This window comes from Peromyscus leucopus, chromosome 15 (genome assembly GCF_004664715.2).
Source record: "Peromyscus leucopus breed LL Stock chromosome 15, UCI_PerLeu_2.1, whole genome shotgun sequence".
Lineage (NCBI taxonomy): Eukaryota > Metazoa > Chordata > Mammalia > Rodentia > Cricetidae > Peromyscus > Peromyscus leucopus.
The window spans coordinates 19,435,220-19,454,011 of NC_051076.1; the positions used below are offsets into that span (position 1 = coordinate 19,435,220).

An 18,792-nucleotide genomic window follows, 5' to 3' on the forward strand; every position below is an offset into this window, starting at 1 on the left:
TTAAAAATTACATAAATTCCACAAGTGTATATAGTGTGACAAACGGATTCCATGATTCTCCCTTTTTCTCCTTTGAGAGCTGCTGCTGCCGTGGCCGTGACCAGAAAGAGAAGGAGCCAGGCCACACCTGCCTTCTGAGCAACTCTGTACAAGTATCTTTTGATTCCACTTTTAAAAAATGTTTCCTTTTTTTATCTTTCTGTTTCCATCTCCCAAAGCACTACACTATCTTCATGCCTGGTTTTAAAAGTTTGTTGTTATTGTTGTTGTTTAAATATATTTTCAGGGGCTGGAGAGGCGGCGACTCAGTGGTTAAGAGCACTGGCTGCTCTTCCAGAGGACCTGGGTTCAATCCCAGCAGTCACATGATGGCTCACAACTGTCTGTAACTCCAGTTCTAGGAGATCTTCTGGTCTCCAAGGACACCAGGCACACGTGTGGTACATAAACACACATGTAGGCAAAACACCCATGCACATAAAATGATAAAAATGTAAATAGATTTTATAATATTAATTCTTTTAGAATTCCATGCATGCATACACTACAATTTTATGGTATTCACCCCTTGCTCCTCCCCCTAAACCCCTCCTAGATCCACCCCCCCTTCCCACCTCCTCCCAATTTCTTGTCTTCTCCCTCCCTCCCTCCCTCCCTCCCTCCCTTCCTCCCTCCCTCTCTCCCTTTCTTTTTTTACCCACAGAGACCAGTTTTAGCTGTCCATATATTCAGGATGTGGGGCCATTAACTGCAGCTTCTTAACTTACCAGGGGTCACACCCTTAAAGCAAATTGTCTCCCCTGGAAGCCACCAACTGTCAGTACCTCCTCAGCTGGGTGGGGCTCATGAGTCCTGCCCACTCTGTGCTGGACTGGCATCTGGCTTGCTGTTGTGCGGGTCTTGTCAGTTCCTGAGTGCAGCATCCATCATGTCCTGAAGGCACTGTTTGGCTCGGGTCCTCCCTGACCTCTGGCTCTTCCCATCTTTCTGTTCCCTCTTCTTCAGTGGTCTCTGAGCATTGAGGAGAGGTTTGTTTTTTAAGAGTGTATGCATTAGGCAACTTTCTATTAGTATATCTATCTATATATAAACACCTGAGATAGCCCACTCTGAAGAGTCAAGGCTCTCTTTGCTCACTTTGTAGGCAGCAGCCCGTTACTTTTTCAGACTGTGGTGAAGTGATGCATTACAGCAGGCAGTGTTGGGGGAGGCAAAACTACAGATCTCATGGCAGGAAATAAAAGAAAGAGACTGGGGTATTCCACAGCCTTCCAGCACTACCAACCTGGGGGCTAAACCTTTGGGTGGCACCCTGGATACAAAATACAGTTCTGTGGAGGGGTCTGTGTCATGTGAATGTGTGAACACACTCATATGTGTATGGAAGTGATGCTTTAGAGCCACCAGGGTTGGTGACAGTTACAATTTCCTCTCTAGATCCATGTCTTCCATGATATCGGAAGAGGAATTCTAGACAGTGCCTGGCGAGGCTACAATGCTACTCTCCTGGCCTATGGCCAGACTGGCTCTGGGAAAAGCTACTCCATGATTGGCTTTGGCACAAACAAGGGTATTATTCCAAGAGTGTGTGAAGAGCTCTTCCAAGCTATTAAGATGCAAAAAGAAAACATAGAACTCCAGGTATGTATCCATTATTCTAGAATCCTTTCTTTAGGGAACTGTGTCTTTTCATTTCCCACAAGTGGAAGGCACCAAGGCACCAGCATCTGTGTTTTCAGATTTGTGTGTGTGTGTGTGTGTGTGTGTGTGTGTGTGTGTGTTGGGGGACATTTGATGGCACTGTGAATCTCAAGATTGCTTTTGCATTAATTAAATAAAATTAACCTTGGGCCAGGAAGCTGTGTTAGCAACTAGTTGACAGGAAGTAATTGTAGAGCCTCAGAGGGCATCTGGGAGAGATAGAGAAACACAGGAAGTAGTAGGGTGGGTTTTGCAGTGGAGCAGCTTTTTCTGGTTTGGCAAAGAGGAAGCATGGGTCTTCTGTAGACACCAGCAAAGAGAGAGGGTTAGCTAGTTGCTACTTAGCCTCTCTGAGCTCCCAGGTTTTCACTTCAGCCTTTGAATCTTGAATCTTATTTATAATTGAATGATAGAGATTTAGTTAAAGCTACCTTTAGTGGAAGTGATAGGGCCAATGCCTGTGGGAACCTGAGTGACCAGGATGCTGCTAGAGAAGCAGGTTGGTAACTACAGAGTTGCAATTGCTGGCTGAGATAGCAGTAGATTAAGGCTCAGCCACTGTGCCGAAGTTGAAACAATATTGGCACCCAATATGGGGCCCAAAATTTCTACAAAGGGCCTGAGAAAGCTGAAAATTAATTAAATTAATTAATTAATTAATTAATTAATGAGGCGGTTCCTTTAGGAGGCGCTGCTGTGCAGCAGAGCTCTTGAGCAACCAGCATGCTAAACAGAAACAACAAGCTAAGTGAAATGCCTGCCACTGTGTGGGCACCAACTTCCTAGAGCTGGGTAGGTTAAATGCAACGCTCAGGTAAATGCAGCTCTCAGCCAGGCTCTGGGTTAAGACTGGGCTCTCAGCGATCTGAGGAGGGGGTGGAGCCAACCACCAGAGCCACATACTGTGTGAGTCATTCCTGTAAAGTCACCCTAAAACCCTCCCACAGCACCCAATGGCGGAAGCCGCCTCCTCCCCTCCTGTCCATATTCTAATTAATCTTCCCGCCTTAGCCTCCCGAGAACTGCAATTGCAGGCCTGACAATAATCCCTGTTTTGTGTGTTTTCCTTTTCTTTTTGATTGTGTGTGAGTGTGTACATGAGTATGTGACACAACAGTGCATGCACACATGTCTATACAGGTAGAGATACATGCTTCCGTGCACATGTGTGGAGGCCAGAGGAGGCACTGGGTGTCCGCTCCATCACTCTCCACCTTGTTCCCTTGAGAGAGGGTCTCTCACTGAACCTGGAGTTTGATGTGTTTAGATAGACTGGCAGGCAGTGAGCCCAGAGCTCCTCATGTCTGCACCCCCACAGCTGCAGGTGAACACAGTCATGCCTGGCTTTTTATGTGGGTGCTGGGAATCCAAACTCAGGTCCTCATGCTTGAGCGGCCAGTGTGCTTACCCACTGAGCAGCTCCCAGCCTGTTTTGTGTCTTTTTAAATTTTATATTGAGAGACTTACCAGTGCCATAAAATTCCTGAGAAGCATACAGTTTGAAACAGTTCACTGCAGTTAATGGTAGTTAGTCTTTTCCTTTGTTGAATGTTTATATTCTTGCTACATCACTCCTGAACTCAGGACACTGACACACTGTTCTCCCTACAGGTCATGTTTAGCATGCTGGAAATCTACAATGAACAGGTAATATTGTAGCTGGAGAGTTTTCTCTCCAGGTCCCGCCAAGCCCCGGCAGCCAGACAGCCCACTTATTAAATAAACACACAGACACTTATATTATTTAAACTATTTGGCCTAATGGCTCAGGCTTCTTGCTAACTGTTCTTACATCTTAAATTAATCTATTTCTATAAATCTATACCTTGCCACGTAGCTCGTGGCTTACTGGCATCTTCACATGCTGCTTGTCATGGCAGTGGCTGGCAGTGTCTCCCTTCGCCTTCCTGTTCTCTCAATTCTCCTCTCTGTTAGTCCCGCCTATACTTCCTGCCAGCTACTGGTCAATCAGTGTTTTATTTATTGACCAATCAGAGCAATACATTTGACATACAGACCATCCCACAGCATGACATTCTCTCTATCTCTGTCTCTGTCTGTCTGTCTGTCTGTCTGTCTGTCTGTCTGTCTCTGCTGAGAATCAAACCCAGGTCCTTGCACACCCTAAGCACAGGCTTTACCACTGAGTCCCACCTATCCCAGGAGCCTGTGCTGACACACAGGCCTGAGTGACTCTGGATTACTAGCACCAAGGGCTCTGGTCCCCAGTCATGCTGTGTTGGATGTAGCCCACCTGCCTCTCCAGCATCATCTCAAATTCCTTGTTCTTCACTGTAGGGAACCTCAGAGTCAGCTCAAGATATCCCAAGACCAAGTTCTCAGCAAAAGGAGATTTATTTGTTCCAGAGGGACAGAGGGCAGCAGACAAAGACAGGAGATAGAGGACCAGGGTGAGGGGAAAGGGAACAGGGAGAGGGGAAGGGGAGTTTGTCCTGGAAGGACAAAGTATTGCCTCTGGATAGAAAGGAGACAGATGTGGGCCATAGGAAAATGACAGTTTATAAAGGTAAAAGGGGAAACTCCATGTTAGGATGAGGTGTTTAATTTTAACTGGGCATTTAATTAAGGCAGCCAAAGGGGGCTTTTGATGGCTGGGCTTCAATGCTTTGATAACTGGGCCTTGGTAGTCAGGAGGAGGGATTGGCCAAATAAGGGACTAGACCTTGTTGGCTAGCTTTAGGAATGTAATCTAACTGGTTTCATCAAGGCAGAGGGAATGGCAGAGAAAAGGGCAAGGCCTGCCAGAGCCGCGGTCACCAGGCCTGGGCTGGCTTCGTTCACACCCCATGCTCTAGCCACACAGCAGCTGTCTTAGTTACTTTTCTACGGCTATGAGAAAATGCCAGGGACAGGCAATTTACAGAAGGAAAGGCTTATTTGGTGCTTACAGTTCCAGGGAAGGGAGTCCTTTGTCTCTATGGGAGGGGAGCGGGCAGGCATGGCCCTGGAGCAGCCCCTGAGAGCTCACATCTGAACCCCCAACAGGAAGCAGGGAGCACTTTGAAGCCTCAAAGCCCAGCCCAGTGACACACCTCCTATTCCTTCCCACGTGGTCCCACCAACTATCCAAACATGGAGGTCATTTTCATTCAAACCATCAAAGCAAATCCCCTGCCTTTCCAGACCGGCCCTTCTCTGACAGGGGTCCTTTCTCGGCTGCTGAAGAAACCACTTGACTTCCAGGCCGTCGCTTCATGCGTCCTGAGATCATTATGGTCAGTGGGTGAGATGCTGTTGGGGACCAAAAGGGGACTCCTGAGTCTCTGCAGCCCTTGCTGTCTGAGGCATGGTTCATCTCTGCTTTGGAGAGCGCAAGAGAGATGAGCCGCCTCGCCATGTGCTGACGGACGCTGCAATTTCCTTTCCACAACATTCTCGTGTGTCACTAATAGGACTTTTAATTCCCCCGTCCCAATCAAGTAAAGGCGTGAAACACATTCTTTTTTTTTTTTTTTTTTTAAGATTTATTTATTTATTATGTATACAGTATTCTGCCTGCATGTGTCCCTGCAGGCCAGAAGAGGGCACCAGATCTCATTACAGATGGCTGTGAGCCACCATGTGGTTGCTGGGAATTGAACTCAGGACCTCTGAAAGAGCAGTCGGTGCTCTTAACCTCTGAGCCATCTCTCCAGCCCCCATGAAACACATTCTTAACTCAAGGGTCACAGGGGAGCAGTTGGTGCCTTGGATCTAGTTCACAGCCCGTGTCTGGCAGACTTCTGTCTAGAGCAGTGGGAAGAACAGAAGAATGAGACAGGGTGCAGCTCGGTAGCCCAGGCTAGCCTAGAACTCACTGTGTATCTTAGAGGTAGAATGCTTGTTTACCAACCTTAAAGCCCTTGGTTTCATCCCAAGGCCACCAAAATAATAATAATAAATAATAATAATAATAATAATAATTCTGTAAATCAGAGATAAATATATTCAAGAACAGAAGTTTTAAAAGCCATCTGTTTATAGTCAAAGAAGTGTGTACTCTCAACATCCCAACTTACAATCCGCCTCCCAGCTCTTCCACGCCCCAGAGAAGGCATCCTCGGCCTGTGTGCTCAGCCAGCATCTCTTGGTTTCCCTATGAACTGGGAGGAAGATTTCACAGCACCCTTAGAAATTCAGAGTCGGGGGCCTGGAAAGTAATAAAACTGTGTTTCCAAGAGTAATCGCTTAAATTAAGAACTAGGCTTCTGGGAGCTGGCAGGATGGCTCAGAGGGTTAAGACACATGTTTCCAAGCCTGATGACCTGAGTTCGATCTCCTGAACCCACATAAAGATGGAAAGAAAGAACTGACTCCACAAAGTTGTCCTCTGACCTCCGTGTGCACACTGTGGTACTGTGGTACTCCATGTGCACCTCAACTCCCTGTACAGGCACTCAAGTACACGTACACACACATGTGTACACACACACACACACACACACACACACACACACACACACACACACGTAATTAGTCTTCTCATTCCACTGTTATGATAGACTTTCTTGTCTTCTTTTTTGTTTTTGCTTGCTTGTTTGTTTGTTTGTTTGTTTGTTTGAGACAGGGTTTCTCTGGGTAGCCCTGGCTGTCCTGGAACTCACTCTGTAGACGAGGCTGGCCTCAAACTCTGAGACCCACCTGCCTCTGCCTCCTGAGTGCTGGGATTAAAGGTGTGTGCCACCACTGTCTAGCCTCTCTTGTCTTCTTTCTTGTACATTTCCCTGTTTCTTACTTAGCTCAATTACAAGGTTGTCTGGTACCTGTAGAAACTCAGTATTTAAAAAAAAAAAAAAAAAAAAGAGCTGGGCAGTGGTGGCACATGCCTTTAATCCCAGCACTCGGGAGGCAGAGGCAGGTAGATCTCTATGAGTTCGAGGCCAGCCTGGGCTACAGAGTGAGTTCCATGAAAGGCGCAAAGCTACTCAGAGAAACCTGTCTCGGAAAAAGAAAGGAAGGAAGGAAGGAAGGAAGGAAGAAAGGAAGGAAGGGAGAGAAAGAAAGAAAGAAAGGAAGGAAGGAAGGAAGGAAGGAAGGAAGAAAGAAAGAAACTCAGTATTAATTCAACTACCTAAGACGTATTTACAGAGCACCTAATATTTCACAGGCAGTGATAAGGAAGGAAATGAAATTCCCACGTTCTTGAGCTGTATACCATTTCTTCTGTTTCCTCCTACAGATAAGAGATTTGCTATCTAGAACCAAGACTCCCGGAGGGTTGAAAGTCAGGGAAGATCCACAGCTGGGCTTTTTTGTGGAGGTCTGAAGTGGGTGCCTTGTGAGAATTACGCACAGATTGAAAAGCTGATGGAGCAGGGATCAAAAATCAGGATGACAGCTTCGACCAACATGAATGCCAGCAGCAGCCGGTCCCACATGGTCATCACCATCCAGTTCAAGCAGGTGGGAGTCCTCATCTGGGGGACAGGCTCCTGGTGGCAGAGCAGGGGTGGTGCGGTGGACTTTGTCCGGAGCGGGCCAGGGGCTAAGGTACCCGCTTCCAACCATAGAAGGTGGGGCCCAGACGGGAAGAGCTGAGGGCCTTGCTCCCTGCCCGCTCCTCAATGAAGCAGGCTCCTTACTTATGACAGAGTGGTCTTGTGATCAACCAATCCTTGGAGTGCCCACAGGACATGGCTGGCTGTTTTTCCTCAAGTAAATTCTACACTCCGAGGAGTGAATTTTGAGGCCAAGTTGGCAAAGGAGTCAACTGTGAAGACACTGACTGTGGTCTAGCATGGAGAACTAAGATTAGCAGGCCCATGCTTACCCACCTGAGGATCAGCCATGAGCCAAGGGCAAGGCCAGGTACTCAAGCATCTTTCTGAGACTCGGACTGACCAAAATCAGTTCTTGGAAATCCTGTAACTAACTAAAGCCTTTGTGTAAATGGAGGCTTTTCTGGCCCGCTCAGTTCCATAGCCACTTTAAAAATAATCACTCAGAGGCTTAATATTAATTACAAATTGTTTGGCCTATCACTCAGGCTTATTATTATTATTATTATTATTATTATTATTTTTAGGTTTTTCGAGACAGGGTTTCTCTGTGTAGCTTTGCGCCTTTCCTGGAACTCACTTGGTAGTCCAGGCTGGCCTCGAACTCACAGAGATCCGCCTGCCTCTGCCTCCCGAGTGCTGGGATTAAAGGCGTGCGCCACCACCGCCCGGCACTCGGCTTATTATTAATTAGCTCTTACAACTTAATCCATTTCTTTCTTTCTTTCTTTCTTTCTTTCTTTTTTTTTTTTTTTTTTTTTGTTTTGTTTTGTTTTTTTGTTTTGTTTTTCAAGACAGGGTTTCTCTCTGTAGCTTTGGAGCCTGTCCTGGAACTCACTTTGTAGACCAGGCTGGCCTCGAACTCACAGAGATCCACCTGCCTCTGCCTCCCAAGTGCTGGGATTACAGGCGTGCGCCACCACTGCCCAGCATTCATTTCTATTAATCTATGTTTTACCTGTGCTCTTCCAGTGGCTGGCTGACATCTCCCTGACTCTGCCCTTCTCTCTGCTTGGATTTCCTGCCTGGCTCTATCCTGCCTTGCTATAGGCCAAAGCAGCTTCTTTATCAACCATAGGTAATAAAACATATGTACAGCACACAGAGGGGTTATCCCACAGCTCCTTTGATAAACCAGAGAGGACCTCTCTTCTCCATTCTCCTCGGTGGGTGTCAGGACGTCTCTGAGCAACATCCCTGGTGGGTTTGGTTTGTTCTAGAAACAGTTGTTCCTGAGTCCTGGGTGAAGCCACAGCCAGCTGTGATTACACGGCCCTTGTCCTCTCAGTGCTGAACCAGCAATGGAGGAAACCATCACGTTCACACCAGGAACAGAGGACTCATAAGTGGCTGTTAGGTACCCGTGCTAACATTTTTGAGGGGATCATCTTCCCAACCCCCAGTTCTGTCTTCTGTAAAATGTGGTGATGGCTCTGTCCTCAGGCACATTGGGAGGCTGAGATGAGGCACTGCGTTCTAGAGAATTTTCTAGAGATGGGAGGATGGTTCATCAGTAAAGCGCTTGCCGTGCGAACATGAGGGCCAGAGTTCAAATCCCCAGAGCCCACATAAAAGGGTCAGGCATGGCAGCATGCTCCTATGATCTTCATGCTAAAGAAGCAGAGACAGGGGGATTGCAGGGACCTCCTGACCAGGAGTCTGCCAAATCAGTGAGCTCTGGGACAGTGAGAAACTCGGCCTCAAAAATCAAGTGTGGAACAGTTGAGGAAGACACATGATAGCAACCTCTGTCCTCTGCATCAATACTCACTAGTGTACCTGTGCATACACACACATGCACATGCACAGACATACACACACATGCATATCCACATGCACACACACACACACACACAGAGACACACACACACACACACACACACACACACACACACACACACACAGAATTGTAGTCGGACCTTCTTTTGGGACCATCAGCTTCCAAATAATGACATGGAGACTTATTATTAATTATGAAAGCTTGGCCTTTAGCTTAGGCGTGTTCCCGACTAGCTTATCACTTAAATTAACCTGTTTCTATTAATCTGTGTTCTGCCACGTGACTTTTTACCTCTTCTCCATCTGCAGATCTGACTCCCTCCGCGTCTCGCTGACATCTCTCCTGCACCTAGATTCTAACCCCTCTGAGTTCCTCCCTCTGCCAGGAAGCCTTGCCTAGCCTCTCCTGCCTAGTTACTGGCCAATCTGCTTTTTATTAAACCAATCACAGTGACACATCTTCACACAGTGTAAACAAATCCAGGACAGAGAATTTTGTACATTTTAAGGGCAGTTCACTGGATGAATTTTACCATGTTAGCAAGGGGAGAAATCGGATGAAGGCAAATAAGGGAAGCTTATTTTTTTTTTAGTTTATTTAACTTTATTTTATGTGCATTGGTATGAATGTGTCAGATCCCTGGGAACTGGAGTTATGGATAGTTGTGAACCACCATGTGGGTGCTGGGAATTGAACCCCATCCTCTGGAAGAGCAGCCAGTGCTCTTAACTGCTGAGTCATCTTTCCAGGCCCAAATTCTTTTTTTTTTTTTTAAGTGAGAAAGTTAAAATGTTTAAAAAAAAAAAAAAGTATAGCCAGCAGGAAACCCTATAGGATTCCAGTGTGTGTTCATTCAGCTGCTGGACCACAAAGCTGAACAGTTCATGATGTCGCAGGTATCACAGCATTCTATGTGCTAAGAGTTTACTGAAATGCCTGTGCCATGACTGGTATCTATTACGTCCCCCGAAAGAGCTTTGCGGAACTGGAGAGAGGCGAGCAGGACGTGTGGACCCAGGAGCGCAGCTTTATCACTGTCAACTGTCCCTGCGCAGGGACGGCACCTTCGGCGACAGCCGTCACCGCTTTGTTACGTTTGGAGTCGTGCAAGCTGGTGGCACAGTCTGGCTCCGAGGCACCAGTCTAACAGCCTGAGGTGTGTCTCTACAGATTTTCCTGGACACAGCCCTCACCAAGCAATCCAGCATCAACATGGTGGACTTGGCAGGAAGTGAGAGGCAGAAATCATCAGGAGCTGAAGGAGACCGGCTGAGGGAAGGATCGAGGGTCAATTTAAGCCTAACCAGTTTAGGAAACGTCATCAGGTATGTGGCCAGCACACAGAGATTCATGTGTCTTAGTTACTTTTCTATGGCTCTGAAGATAACACCGTGACCAAGGCAACTTGTAGAAGCAATAGTTTACTGGGAGTTGACAGTTTCAGAGGGGAAGGGTCCATGGCCATCATGGCAGGGAGCATGGCAGCAGGCAGGCAGACACGGCACTGGAGCAGTAGCTGAGGGCTCACATCTTGATCCAGAGGCAGGAGGCAGAAAGAGCTGACTGGAATGGTGTGGGCTTTTGAAACCTCAAAGCCCACCCTCAGTGACACACCTCCTCCATCAAGGCCACACCTCCTCATCCTTTCCAAACAGTTCCACCAACGGAGGACCAAGCATCCAAACATCTGAGCCTATGGGGGCCTGTAACAGGCTTTCTCAGACTGCCAGCCCCCAAACCATGACACGGAGACTTCTTATTAGTTATGAAAGCTTGGCCTTTAGCTTAGGCTTGTCCCATTAGCTCTTTTAACTTAATTTAACCTGTTTCTATTCATCTATGTTTTTGCCTCAGGGCTTTTTACCTTTCTTTCCTTCTGTATCTACTGCTTTTCCTGCTTCCTCTGTGTCTGGCCACTTGGCCCTGGGCCTCTGCCCCTCTTTTTCCCTCTTCTTTTTCAGCCTAAATTCCTCCTCCTACTTATTCTCTCTACCTGACAGTACCACCTATCCCTCCTCTGCCTAGCTATTGGCTGTTTGACTTTCTTTTTAAAGATTTATTTATTTATTATGTACACAGAAGAGGGTGCCAGATCTCATTACAGATGGTTGTGAGCCACCATGTAGGTGCTGGGAATTGAACTCAGGACCTCCAGGAGAGCAATCAGTGCTATTAACCTCTGAGCCATCTCTCCAGCCCTGTTTGACTTTTTATTAGACCAGTTGGGTGCCTTAGGCAGGCAAGGTAAAACAAATGCAACACATCTTTGCTTAAACAAATGCAGCTTAAACGAAAGGAACACATCTTTACACGGTTAAACAAATGCAGCATAAACAAATGTAACAGACCTTTACATAATTAAAGTGATTTTCCACAACAGGGGCCATTCTCATTCAAACCACCAGGTCATGATGTAAAACAATCACATCTAAAAGAGCAGAGGGTGGTACTCCAGTTCCCTAGTGAGCCCGAGACCTGGAGCCCATCTCCAGCTCCAAACCTACCAAGGTAAATGAAATAAAATTAGATTAATAATAGCCTTTAGTTCACGATACAGTGGCATCATTGGTTCATGCCCAGCCTGCCTGTATATTTAAAACTAATTAATGCTTCACAAAATAATGTTAGCAGAATAGATGTTCCTTCCATCAACTGAAGTAGTTGGTGTGGTGCAGAATTCTGTTCCTGGGCTCTCCTCCTGGAGGTACCCGCCATGTGGGCTTTGAGGTCCCACCCCTCCCCCACCATCGCTCCTCCTTGTTTTTCTTTCTTTTCCTTTTGGCCAGGGAGGTGTTTGTATGTGTGTGCGTACACATGTGGGTGGGTGTGCACATATGTACACACTTGTGCAGAGATCAGAGATGTCCTCCTCATGTAGGATGTCTCCCTCAGCTCTCTCCACTGTATTTATTGAAGTGAGGTTTCTTGATGAAGATGGAGCCCACGGTTCAGCTAGTCTAGCTCTAGAAAGATTGCCCTGGGGTCTGTTCTCCCTCCTCCTGCCCTGGGGGAGATCTCTGGTCTCTACCTCCCAAGGTCTGGTGGACTGCCACACCAGCCTGGTGTTGTTGGTTGTTTTTTGTTGTTGTTGTTGTTGTTGTTTTACCCGTTTTGCTTTTTTGGCTCTTTTGGAGCTCCCAAATAAATCACACAGAGGCTTATTGTTACTTATAAATGCTCGGCCTTAGCTTGGCTTGTTTCTAGCCAGCTTTTCTTAACTTAAATTATCCCATTACCTTTTGCATCTGGAATTTTTCTTTTTCTTACTTCTGTACATCTTATTTTCACTCTTACTCCGTGGCTGGCTTTGTAGCTGGGTAGCTGGCCCCTAGTGTCCTCCTCCTTCTCTCATTCCTTGGTCCCTCTTTTCTCTCTTTTTCTCCTTCTATGTATTCTCTCTGCCTGCAAGCCCTGCCTATTCTTTCTCCTGCCTTGCTATTGGCCATTCAGCTCTTTATTAGACCAGTCAGGTGTAATACGGTACACAGCTTCAGAGTTCAACAAATGCAATGTAAAAGAATAAAACAAATCTTTGCATCATTAAACAAATGTTCCACAGCATAAACAAATGTAACACATCTTAAAATAATATTCCACAACAGCCTGGCTTTTATGTGGGTGCTGGAATTGGACCTCATCTTCACACTCCATCCAGTGAGCCTTCTCCAATCTTGTTCTATCACATGCATGTTAGTGCATATGTGTGGCACATTGTTTTAACTTCATGTAAAAAGGTGAGTAATAGGTTTTCTCCCCCCACCCCAAAAGTTTCTCCACCAATGCAGCAAGCCAGATCAAGCAGAATTGAAAAAGTATAGCCAACAGGTTTATTGAGCAAAGCAATTCCTGGGCCAGTTCCCCAGTCTCAGAGATCGAGGCCAGAGAAGTTCTGCACCTGAACTAAAGCAGGGAGATGTTATAGATTGTGGGTGAGGGGCGATTAAAAGAATTTTTTAAAAAAGCAAAATTGGGGGCTGGAGAGATGGCTCAGCAATTAAGAGTGCTGGCTGTTCTTCCAGAGGTCCTGAGTTCAATTCCCAGCAACCACATGGTGGCTCACAACCATCTGTAATGAGATCTGGTGCCCTCTTCTGGTGTGCAGGGATACATACAGGCAGAACACTATACATAATAAATAAATAAATCTTTAAAAAAAAACAAAACAAAACAAAGGCAAAGTTGGCATCTTTCGGAGGACCCTGCCAAGGTATGCCACTAGGTATACCACTAAGCAAACATGCCACTGGGAACAGAGTTGGTGCAAGAGGGTTATTGGGGAAAGGGGGAGAGAGAGAGAGAGAGAGAGAGAGAGAGAGAGAGAGAGAGAGAGAGAGAGACTGTTTTGGAGTAAGGAGGCAGACAGACAGACAGACAGAACAGGCAAGAGGGGAGGCAAGAGAGGGAACTGGCGGGCACTTTTAAAGGATGCCTGTGTGTCCGCAGGTGATGACGTAACTGCCTTGGCAGCTGAGGCAGGCTGCTGCCCCGGCGGGAACTAACAGTGAGGACGTGTCTGCCACAAGCTGGGTTTGTGCCCAAGTCTGGTCAAAAGCTGAGCGCTCAGGGTGGGGGGTTGGTAGCTGCCAAGAATGTGGAACTGGGCATTTTGGCACCTTTTTTTTTTTTTTTTTGGTCAGAGGCTCTCTGAGCTGGTGGGGTTTAGAGAGGGAGGGTGGGGGGAATGGGGTTTCCCAGACCATGCAGGGGTGAGCCAGAGGCTCCAACCAAACTGTGAAGTGTTACAATTTCTTCTGAGAGTAACTTTAAAAAACTCTTTAATTATGGTATAAATCCCAGTGACATACATACATCTTTTTTTCTTTGAAGTACATAAATCTTTTTTTTTTTTTTTTTTTTTTTTTTTTTTTGGTTTTTCGAGACAGGGTTTCTCTGTGTAGCTTTGCGCCTTTCCTAGAACTCAATTGGTAGCCCAGGCTGGCCTCGAACTCACAAAGATCGCCTGCCTCTGCCTCCCGAGTGCTGGGATTAAAGGCATGCGCCACCACTGCCCGGCTTTGAAGTACATAAATCTGAAATGCTCTGTTCAATGAATTTATATAAACAAGTTCACACACACACACACACACACACACACACACACACACACACACAAAATGTAATTCACACCAAGGTCAAAATATAGAACACTTTCAGAAGCCACAAGTCTCCATCACACCCCTCCCCACCTGGCACCCCCTACCTGCTAGCACACCACCAAAACAAGCGGGTTTTTTGTTAATATTCTGATCCGCCCCTTGAAATCCCACCCCTTGGTGCCGCCCTGTAAAAGTCTCTTTTTAAGGAAAGTCTCCACCCCTTCTCCTCTCTCTCTCCTGCCTTTTCCTCGACGTGTACACCCCTTGACCTCTCTCTTTCTCTTCCTCTCTTTCTCTCTTCTCCCCCTCTTTCCTATCTTCCTCTTTATCTCTCTATTATAATAAACTCTCCACGTGGATGCAGCGTCTGGGTTGTGAATTGCAGAGCGATGGCGTGCATCTGCCCAGCACACCAGCAAGTTTTCCTTCACGCATGCGATACCCTGGCCTGGCCAGCTGGAGGTTTCCCAAGTGTGCATAATTCATAACACCTTTACTATCAGATTCATCTTTGCCTAATTATCTTGAGTTTTATAATTTAAAAAATTTTTAATTATGTATATGAGAGTGGGTATGTGCATGTGAGTGCAGGTGCTCATGGAGGCCAAAAGAGGGCGCCAGATCCCCTGAGCTGGAGTTACAGGTAATTGGGAACTACCTATTGCGGGTGTGGGAGTCGCGTTCTCTGCAAGAGCAGTACATGCTCTTAAATTCGGGGCCCTCTCTCCTGTCCCTGTCGTTGGTGTAGATGAGGCTATCTATGCACACGGGGTCTCTGGCTTCTGTCCTGTCTTGCTTTGTCAGGGACAAGGATAGAATCTCTAGTCAGTGGAAAAATACAGACCCCCATAAGACAGGGAACTAGATCATCTTACAGTCAGGTTGCCTAGCAACAGGACATTGAGTCAGAGCCCTTGACCCTTTCACCCTGTAAACATCCTATACAAACATCCTGTTAGCTTGCCTCACCTTACGCAGATGACAGCTTCCTGCTCCCCCCACCCTGCAGGAACTATATAAACCCTCCTGGAGAAAAATAAAGTTGCACCTTGATCAGAATCTTGACTTGGTATTTCCTTTGTGTCTCCTGTCCCTACATTCCGTCCTTAGGGTGGTCGAGAACCCGTTAAAGCCCTGCTGGCTGGGGCATTGTTTGGACACTTTTGCACAGGTGTCTACTAGTCTGTGTTATTTTTCTTTCTTTCTTTCTTTCTTTCTTTTCTTCTTTCCTTTTTTTGAGACAGGGTTTTTCTGTATAGCTTTGTGCCTTTCCTAGAACTCACTTGGTAGCCCAGGCTAGCCTCGAACTCACAGAGATCCGCCTGCCTCTGCCTCCCGAGTGCTGAGATTAAAGGTGTGCGCCACCACTGCCTGGCCTAGTCTGTGTTATTATTGCCACTTTACAGGGTGTGTTAGCCACTTCTCTCCGACCTGGAGCCACTTCAGGGAGGAAGGATTTATCTTGGCTCATGGTTTGAGGGGGCTCCTTGGAGGCAGACGTAAACAGTGGCTTACCCACAGGGGTGACCTTCAAACCACAGCAGGGACCACTGCAGGGATGTGTGGGCCATCTCGAGTTACCTGGAGAGGCAGCGTCTTCTCAGCCCTTCCATTGACTGTTTAGTGTTTTCTCTTTCCCGCAGTGCTCTGGCTGACTCCGCCATGGGGAAGAAAGTTCTGCATATTCCCTACAGAGATTCGGTTCTGACCAAACTGCTCCAGTCGGCTCTGGGCGGGAACAGCCGGACAACACTGGTAAGATCTCTTTCTTTCCTAGAACAGCTCTTGGTATTCTATGGCTGAAATCACTCTCAACACACCCAGGACTCAGTGCTCAGCCTTGCTCTCTCCATCATCTCACAGGCCCTGATGCCTGTCTGCTTCAGTGTGTGACGAGGCTTCCACAACATTAGATATTTTGTTCTTTGCCGCAGCTTTCGGGGCTGCTACTGGAATATATATTGCTTTCCATTTTGACTTTGTTTTGTGTCGGGGATAGAAACCAGGGCCTAGCACACACCAGGCAAGTGCTCTACCACTGAGCCATGAACAAAATTAACAATAATGCTACCACCTGCATTCTGTGGTGAGGCAGTCAGTTGCCAGGCAGACGTACAACCTGCAGGGTGACCGAGTTTCCGTCTTAGCACCGAGAGTCAGTCAGCTATGTGGGCGGCAGCCTGCTAAGCCAGGGCCCTCTCTCTCCAGTTGCAGAATGAGACAAAACTGGGTAAATGCTGCCCCTCCCCAAACTCACAGTAAAACACACCCTCGCTTTTTATCATGGACTCTTGCCTAAATACTTCATCTTAAAGTCTTTCCAGGTGTCGGTTATGTGTGGATCTCAGTGGTGCATTCACCAGGAACCTGGACTAAAACAACACTCCTCTGGCCTGGGGATGCAGCTCAGGGTACAGCATCACCATGTATTAGAGTCTGGGCTCCATTCCCAGGACTGGGAAAGCAGAAACAAAACCCGTGCAGCCAAGACACCTTCTGAGTGTCTGACTGCAGATGAAAATCCAGCGACCTGACGGCAGTCTAGTCACCTGCACAGTGAGGCGAGGACACCGTGCAGATCTAGCCGCAAGACTCATGAGGGCAGACCTGAGGGCTTTGCTCATTCTGAGACAGGGTCTCACTATATAACTTAGGTTGGACTCAAAAATCACAATCCTCCTGCCTCAGCCTCTCAAGTGCTGGAACTACAGAAGGGTACCATTCTAGGCATTTCTCCTTCCACTGAGCCAGCCCCCTACCCTCCCCACCCATTGTAGTGTTTTAACAACAACAAAATACTGAAGAAAGGAGGTAGGAGATAAATATTGAGCATCCCAAGACTCAAATAAAACACAGAATGGCCACAGCTAACCTCCTCCAAGCTCAATGACACCAGCCTGGCTTTCAGCAAAAACGAACAAACTCTCCTTTTTAATTTTAATTAAATTTTTTTAAAATTAATTTTTTCGTCTTTTTTTTTTTTTTCCCCCAGAGCTGAGGACCGAACCCAGGGCCTTGTGTTTGCTAGGCAAGCGCTCTACCACTGAGCTAAATCCCCAACCCAAACTTATTTATTTTACATCCTTCCCTCTTCTCCCATTCCCTCCCCCAACCTCTACTCTCCCCTCCCCCACCCACTCCCCCCTCCATTTCTGTTCAGAAAAGGGCAGGCCTCCCATGGATATCAACAAAACTTTCTCTTGAAAAGGATGAGTCACTGGCTCCAACTGATTCCAACTGACCCAGACAACAGACAGTACCCAGACATCATTGTTCATCAGCCAATATCCATAGAGGCTTTCAAACGTTATGGTAGATCTTAGGGAGCTGCCTTCAACTGCTGTATTTGCTGCTTTTCAGCAAATGATACACCCGTTTTGCCCTGAGTCAGGGCCATGGAAGAGTACTTAACACAAGATCACAGTCACGCTTTACCTTAGGTTGTAAATGTTGGTCGCAGGGAAACGCAAGGCAAGGTTGTTCTCTTAAAGGCGAGTTAAACAAACCGGCCTGAGTACACGGTAGGACAGTAGTCCTAGGTCTTAACGACCTCAAGGTGTGCTATTAACTCTGCCTGTGAGGTCCAGCCGAAGTTCCAGTCTCTTCCAGTCTCTTAGAACGGAAGAGACGTTTTCACGGAAATGCATTGCCACAGCTCGGAGATTAGCGAAGCATACCCTACCCCAGCCGGAGTCTGTGGCAGTGTTTCCAGAGAGGGTGTAGCAAAGAAAGGCCTGCCCTGGTGTGGGCTGCAGCATTCCTGAGGCTGCAGGCTGAGGTCGCAGAAGAGGGAGGAAGGGCAGGGAAGCCCCCCACCCCCCACAGTTCAGGCTTTCTCCCAGACCCACAATGCACCTGTGCGATGCTCTGCTTCCTCCACCTGCACTACCTGCTGGGGTGCGCTGAGTCCTCTGGGGGTCTGAGCCCAGAGAAATCCTTTTGGTGGTTGGTTTTCCTGGGCGGTTTGTCTCAGCGATGGAAAGGTCACACAGGATTAGCCGCCATGCCTTTGACAGGATCTGGAATGAGCAAAACTTTTTTCTTCTGACCCTGATAGCATCCAGCAATCACTCAGTTTCCTGAGGATGTTGCTGAGGCCCAAGGACACAGAGCCTGTGGCAGTCACTGGACAGGGACAAATTTCAGAGTTAGCCGGTAGCCAGCACAGATTCCAGTTCTGGCTGGTTACCATCTGGGTGACCTTGGCTGTACTAGTTTTCTCTAAGCAGAGTTTTCTGGCTTGTAAAATTCAAATAGGGTGGACTGGAGGGATGGCTCAGTGGTTAAGAGCACTGACTGCTCTTCCAGAGGACCTGGGTTCAGTTCCCAGCACCCACATGACAGCTCCCACCTGTCTGTAACTCCAACATCTGACATCTCACACAGACGTACATGCAGGCAAAACACCAATGCAAGTAAAATAAAAATAAATAAATTTAAAAAAATTCAAATAGGGCAGTGAACTGGCTCAGCAGGAAAAGGTGCTTGCTGCCAAACTTGATGATCTGAGTTCTAGTCCCGGAGCTGACAGAGTGGAAGGAGAGGACCAACTCTTGCAAGTTGTCCTCTGACTGCCACATGCTTGAGCACGTGCGTGCACACACACACACACACGTAAAAATAATTTTTTTTTTGAAAATTTAAAATTCAGAGGTGTGGAGAGATGGCTCAGTGGTTTAGAGCTCTTGCTCTTGCAGAGGACCAAGTTTTGATCCCA

At 47.1% G+C, this 18,792-nt stretch overlaps 1 protein-coding gene across 1 annotated transcript in view; it reads left to right on the forward strand.

Annotated features, from left to right (window-relative positions):
- The window catches only part of LOC114690640 (kinesin-like protein KIF28P), a 64,056-nt gene that overhangs the window by 9,689 nt on the left and 35,575 nt on the right, over window positions 1–18,792 (forward strand). Inside the window, 6 exon segments of the mRNA XM_028865485.2 lie at window positions 1,438–1,641; window positions 3,313–3,348; window positions 6,881–6,956; window positions 6,959–7,104; window positions 10,150–10,304; window positions 15,719–15,830. Of these exon segments, the coding sequence (XP_028721318.1) occupies window positions 1,438–1,641; window positions 3,313–3,348; window positions 6,881–6,956; window positions 6,959–7,104; window positions 10,150–10,304; window positions 15,719–15,830 (729 nt within the window).